The sequence below is a fragment of the Meriones unguiculatus genome, chromosome 5 (genome assembly GCF_030254825.1).
Source record: "Meriones unguiculatus strain TT.TT164.6M chromosome 5, Bangor_MerUng_6.1, whole genome shotgun sequence".
NCBI classification, from domain to species: Eukaryota; Metazoa; Chordata; class Mammalia; order Rodentia; family Muridae; genus Meriones; species Meriones unguiculatus.
Genome location: NC_083353.1, coordinates 15846639 through 15854117, shown reverse-complemented (window position 1 = coordinate 15854117; position 7479 = coordinate 15846639). Strand labels below are relative to the sequence as shown.

Sequence of the window (7479 nt, the reverse complement as noted above, 5' to 3'; positions counted from 1 at the left end):
AAAGACAAAACCTAAGCATAATAGGAATAGTAAAAAAAAGAAGGACCATAAAATATTTTCAATAAAATGAGAGAAGAAAAGTTACCCAACTTAAAGGAGAGGCCTGTAAGCATAAAATACACCTACAGCATACATAATGAATTAGACAACAACAACAAAAATCCTTCCTCCACATGATAAACCAAATAGAAAGTATACAGAAAAAAGATAAACAATACTAAGAGCTGCAAGGGAAAAAGGCCAAGGAACATATAATGGCAAACCCATCAAAACCACACCTGACTTCTAAACAGAGACTATGAAACACTGGACAGATATCATGCAGACCCTAAAAGAACACAGATGTCAGCCCAGAACACTATATCTAGAAAAACTCTCAATCATTTTAGATGGAGAAAATAAGATATTCAACAAAAAAAAAAAAAACAAATTTAAACAGTACCTACCCACAAAACCAGCTTATAGGAGAATCTAGTAGAAAAATTATAGCCCAGGAAGGCTAATTCCACCCAAGAAAACTCACAAAAAAAGAATGCTACATCAAAACTAAATGAGAACAAGGACACAAAAACACTACCACAACCAACATCAAAATAAACAGACCTAAAAGTCACTAGTCATTAACCTCTCTCAACATCAATGGACTCAATTTTCCAATAAAAATATAAAGACTACCAGAATGAATGCATAAACAAGATCCAACAATCTGTTGCATACAAGAAACACACCTACATCACAAAGACAGATATTAACTGAGAGTAAAAGGCTGGAAGAAGTTTTTTCGAGGAAATGAACCCAAGAAGCAAGCAACAGTAGCCATTCTAATATCTAATAAAATAGACTATGAACCAAAATTAATCCAAAGAGGTGGGAAAGCTCACTTCTTATTCATCAAAGAAAAATTCCACTAAGATGACATCACAATTCTGAACATTGATTCCCCAAATACAAGGATGACCACATTTTTAAAAGAAACATTAACAAAACTTAAACCACACAGAGATCCTGACACATTAAGAGTGGGAAACTTCAATACACCACTCTCAACAAAGGGCAGGTCAAAAAGAAACAGAAACTAAAGAAATAATGACTCTAACAGATGTCATGATTTAAATGGACATAACAGACATCTACAGAACCTTTCACCCAAACATAAAAATATTTACCTTCTTCTCAGCACCTCCAGGAACATTCTCCAAAATAGACCATATAGTTGGTCACAAAGCAAGTCTCAATGAATACAAAAAGATTGAAATAATCCCCTGTATCCTATCAAACAATCATGGATCTCAACAAAAACAGAAAGAGCAAAAAGCCTACACACACACACACACACACACACACACTGAAAATGAACAACTCCATGGGTCAGGGGGAAAAAAAGAAAGAAATTAAAGTCTTCCTAGAATTCAAAGGAAATGAAGGCAAAACATAACCAAACTTACCAAACACACTGAAAGCAGTGTTAAGACGAAAGGCCATAGCATTATGAGCCTTCACAAAACTCAAAACAGTTCATACAAACAACTTACTGGCTCACCTGTAAGCCCTTGACAAGAAAAAGTAAAAAGAGGAAGAAGAAGAAGAAGAAGAAGAAGAAGAAGAAGAAGAAGAAGAAGAAGAAGAAGAAGAAGAAGAAGAAGAAGAAGGAGACAACAACACACCTAAGAGAAATAGACAGCTGGAAATAACCAAACTCAGGACCGAAATCAATGAACTAGAAATAAAGGGAACAATTCAAAGAATCCATGAAACCAAGAGCTGGTTCTTTGAGAAAATCAACAAAATAGACAAACCCTTAACCACACTAACTAAAACACAGAAAGAAACTATCCAAATCCACAAAATCAGAAATTAAAAGGAGGACATAACAACAGACACTGAGTAAATCCAAACAATAATTGGGTCTTCCTTCAAAAGCCTATAAGCACCATATTTGAAAATCTAAATGAAATGGATCATTTTCTTGACCTATTCCACCTAGCAAAGCTGAATCAAGACCAGGTAAATAAATTAAACATTCCTATATCCCCTAAGGAAGTAGAAGCTAGCATCAAAAGTCTCCCATCCAAATAAAGCCCAGGACAATATGGTTTCAACACAGAATTCTACTAGACTTTCAAAAAAGAGCTAACACCAGTACTCTTTAAACTATTCTACAAAATAGAAACAAGAGGAAAGTTATCAAACTCATTCAATAAAGGCACAGTCACCTTGATACCTAACTCTCACAAAGACCCCACACAAAAAGAGAATTTCAGTCCAATCTCCTTTATGAACATTGATAAAAAATACTTAACAAAATACTCACAAACTGTATCCAAAAACACATCAAAAATATCATCCACCAAAGAATATAAGCACCTAGGCTTCATCCCAGATAAGCAGGGTTAGATCAATATACGGAAATACATCAATGTAATCCAGTGAAGAGTTTAAGTTAGCCTGAATATAATTCTATTTTAAAATAAAGATCTTGACTAAGAACTGAATTCAGGTACCAGGAAATATCACAGAATGTACACTTGGCAGAAAACAAAGTTAACTCTCCTATCAACAGCCTCCAGGAAATACAACAGAATAAATGCTTCATAGAAAATAGAGACAAACTCCCTGGCAATAATCAATGGGAATCAGTAGAGAATTGGGTGGGAAAATTCTCCCCAATGTTTCAGATGTGGTTTAGAAAAATAGCCATTGTGATTACATGCCTTAGCCATTGTGATTATATGCCTTAGCCACTGTGATTGTGTGCCTCAGAAAAGGTCACCTTGCCCTGCTAAACTTCACCCAATTCTGTAATGCCAAGGCTTGTGCCCCCCCCTGCTTGCTGCCATGGAAACCCCCTGCTCACAGACTTTCCCTTTAAAAATCCTGTTTACTCAGAGCTCAGGGTCCCGCTTCTTTACTGATGCATCAGAGAGACTTGGATACCGAGTTCAATAACTCTCATAATAAAGATCTCTTGCTATTGCATCAAGTCGCCTCCTTGTGGTCTCTGATGGTCCTGTGAGCCTGGCATTACACCAGCATAGAAACAAACTGAAAGGAACAAACCACAGGATAAGCTCCTTAAATGCTGAAAAAGCATGTGACAAAATACAACATTCATTTATGTTTAAATTCCTGAGACCAGGTATTCAAGGTGCTTACCTAAACATTGTAAAGGTAATACACAGCAAGCATATAGCCAACATCATGCTAAACAAAGAAAAAAAATTAAATCAATCCCACTGAAATCAGGGACAAAGCAAGGCTGCCCACTCTCTCCATATATCTTCCACATAATTCTGGAAAATATTTCCTAGAGCAATAAGACAATTAAAGGAGATCAAGGGACTCAAATCAAAAAAGAAGTCAAAATATCACTATGTACAGATGATGTGATAGTATTCATGAGTGAACACAAAACTCTACCAGAGAATGCCTTCAGCTGATAAACACCTTCAGCAAAGTGGCTGTATTCAAAATTAAGTAAAAAATATCAATAGCCCTCCTGCATATAAAAGACAATTTGGCTGAGAAAGCAATTAGTGACAAAAACACCTTTCACAAAGGACAAAAAGTCATAGAGTATCTTTGTGTAACTCTAACCAAGCAAGTCAAAGACCTGTATGAAAAAACTTCAAGTCTCTGAAGAAAGAAATTGAAGAACCTATCAGAAGATGGAAAGAACTCCCATGGACAGAACTCATAGTTCTGCAGGATTAGCATAGTAAAAATTGTCATCTAAACAAAAGTGGTCTACAGATTCCATGCAAGTCCCCTTAAGTTACCAACACAGTTATTTACATACATATATTAAAGAAAATTTCTCCACTTCATGTAGAAAAACAAGTAACCCAGAATAGATAAAATGAATCTGTACAATAAAAGGTCTTATGGAATATCTCTATTCTTGATCTCAAGCGGTACTATGAACCAAACAAATAAAAACTTCATTGTGGCTGGTTTCCGCCTTCCACCTTCCCGATGGTGAGTGCTCTCTGCCACGAACAATTCCACATTTGGCTAAGGCTGAGGATCTGGCTTGCTTCCATGTATGTGGACCTATCTGCATTGCCCACGTGGCACGCCTGGGTTGGCTACCCAGAGGCTATTTAAGCTGTGGGCTGGCTTTCCCCAGGGTCTGAGGATTGTTCAAGGTTTCTGAATGAATAAACTGCATTGAAAAAAAAAATCAAGAATAAAATATGTTTGGCAAGAAAAAAAAAAACTTCATTGTGCTGGTATAGAAATAGAATGGTGGATGAATGGAATTGAATAGAAGACCAAGAAATAAACCCACACATATTTGGCCACCTGGCTTTGGAGAAAGATGCTAAAACCATACAATTGAACAAAAGACAGCATCTACAACAAATGGCGATGGTCTAACTGGATATCTACATATATAAAAATGCAAATAGATCTATCTATACTTATCACCCTGAATAAAACTCAAATCCAAATGGATCAAAGACCACAACACAACACCAGACACACTAAACATGTTTGAAAAAAAAAAGTGAGGAACAAGAAAACCAAAAAATCTGCGCCCCAGGGGTCTTTTCTGAGACTGACATTCCAATCAAGGACCATGCATGGAGATAACCTAGTACCCCTGCACAAATGTAGCCCATGGGAGCTCAGTCTCCAAGTGGGTTCCTAGTAAGGGGAAAAGGGGCTGTCTCTGACATAAACTCACTGGCTGGCTCTTTAATTACCTCCTCAAGAGAGGGTGGGGAAGAGCCTTACCAGGCCACAGAGGAAGACAATGCAGCCAGTCCTGATGGGAACTTATAGGCTGGAGTCAGATGGAAGAGGAGGAGGTCCAACCATATCAGTGGACTGAGGGAGGGGCATGGGAGGAGAAGAGGAAGGGAGGGTGGGTTATGGAGGAGATGAGACAGAGGGCCACAGCTGAGATACAAAGTGAATAAACTGTAATGAATAAATGAAAATCAGATGCATATTTGCAGGAGACACAGACAAATACACCAAAGCATACCACATGAGCAGTTGCCCAGAGTTCCTCATCTTTCTGTGTGCAGATAATGCAATCCTGGTCTTTCATATTTATACAGCCATCTATACTTGCAGTAATTAACTATTTATTATATGAAAAAAAATTCAGAGAATCAGTGAAACCAAGAGCTGGTTTTTGAGAAAACCAACAAGATACACAAACCCTTAGCCAAAGTAACTAAAAGGCCGAGAGAAACTATCCAAATCAGCAAAATCATAAACAAAAAAGTGGAAAAAATGACAGACACTGAGAAAATTCAAAGAATCACTAGGTCCTACTTCAAAAGCAGTAGGATTGAATGAAATGGTCAATTTTCTTGATAGATTTCATTTACTAAAGCTTGCAGATTCTTAATCTAAACTGATAATCTCATGATGGTGTATTCATTGTAAATGATTTTAAATTCTGTCCTATTTTATAGAGATTCATCATATCCTGAAAGCATAACAAAGATATATCTAAAGCCAGCATGACACTGTAAAGTTCACCAATGTTTCTTGCTTGTACTGTATCCTCTTAATGTAACACCCCAATTTCTAAATCTCTTAACTTAACATCTCACTTTTTATCTATATACACCTGTATTGCCAAAACTGTAAAAGAATGGAGGCCATCTCTTTATTAATTTTCTGATGAACAGTGAATCAATTAGTCATGCATAGCAGATCTCAGGCAGAAAGGGGAAGTGTGCAGGGCCAGGGCTGTGTGTGGTGCAGGCAGCAGGTGAGACTCTTAAAGAGTTAGTGTTGGGGGCTGAAGCACTGTGGGAGTTCTGTAACCCTGCTGACAGTAATAAACTGCAGAGTCTTCAGGCTGCACACTGCTGATAGTGAAAATATAATCTGTCCCAGATCCACTGCCTGTGAAGTGATCAGGGACCCCAGAGGGGCGAGTGGATGCACCATAAATTAGCAGTTTAGGAGGCTCCCCTAATTTTTGCTGGTACCAAGCTACATAACTTTTCACACTCTGGCTAGATTTGCAGCTTATGGTAATCCTGTCTCCTGTAGATATGGACATGAATTCAGGAGACTGGGTCATCACAATGTTCCCCTCAGCACCTGCAATCAGATAAAGACAATGACTATACACATATACACAAAAGTTGGGATCCAAAACTCCTTTTCTAATGGCATTGCCTGCATAGAATTGGATTCCAATAGTAAATAGCTGTTTCTCTACAAATGAATTATTTTGACAACATTCTAATACTCTCTAATGTCTCACCAGATATCCAGAGGAGCAGGAATATGAAGGCCTGGGTCTGTGACTCCATCTTGGTGCCCCAGCCTGTCTGATGCTTTTCAGTTCTCACTGCAAAGGCCTGGTGTATAATTTATAGGCAGCTGGGCTGGCTTGTAGGGACTTATGCAAAGTAGTCATCAAATAAGAAAGGAAATAGGTTGGGTTCTGTGGTGTGAGAGTATCCAGGTGAAATCTGCAGCCAAAACTATCATCCAAGAAAATAAGCAATCACTTGGGTGGGAAAATCAAGACAAAAGCTCAAGGACCAACTTAGAGCTCTCAAACTGCAAATAATGAGATGCACTTAAGACAGTCTTCCATTAAAATTCAAAAATCTTTAAACCAAGTGAGTTTTACATAAATAATACTTGAAAAACTTTTGATAACAATTCTAAGGAAATAATAAATATTCTGATCAACAACAGCAGAAAGAAACGAGAGGGAAAGAGAAGAAAGGAAAGAATGAAGGGGAATGGGGAATGGGAAAGATGAGGTGAAAAAAAGAAAGAGAGGAGAGGGAAATGTGACTGGGGAGGGATGCTCAATGTGGAGAGGAAAGTTTAATGGAGAAGATAAAAGAAGATAAATATTAAAATAAAAAGGTCTGGGGTAAAGTGTCAGGTCACTGGTTAACAACAGTTGTTTCTCTTGTAAAAGACTCAGGTTTGATTACAAGCTGTTGTTTGATGATTCTTAGACATCTGTAATTCCATTTATGACACAGACATGGTACACACACACATATACATACATACATACATACATATCTATACACACACACATACATAGAGTTGGATATGTGAGCCCTGAGTTCTGCTCCAGTTCCTACTTGGACTGCCTTCTGCTGCCTTCGTTCTACAATCATGGATTCTAATTCTCTGAAAACCCCATTCTTTCTTAAAAAGTTGCTTTGGTCATGTTGCTTATTACAACTATAAAACATAATTTATGATAAGGGAGAATCCATAAAGAGTATATTATACCTGTAAGAAGACACACACAAAATATTAGAAATTGTATCTGGTCTATAATTCTCTCATACCCTCCAACAGCAGTGGCCTCCAAAAGCAGCTGATCAATTAGTTTTTAGAGAATGAATGGATGGCATTAGTTACCATATTGCTTACATTGTGCCTCGAGATTCCCATTCTTTAAATGTTATAGTTACTCATAATTATAAGATAAAATCCTCTAAGGTAGAGTCTATTAACAAACAATTGTACTAC

General features: G+C 37.4%; 1 gene segment (V, D, J or C); it reads right to left on the bottom strand.

Moving 5' to 3' along the window:
• Positions 1-5622: 5622 nt before the first annotated feature.
• Positions 5623-6302, bottom strand: LOC110542804 (immunoglobulin kappa variable 4-1-like). The segment is given in 2 exon segments: positions 5623-6069; positions 6236-6302. Coding segments are annotated over 2 exon segments (378 nt in total).
• Positions 6303-7479: the final 1177 nt, after the last annotated feature.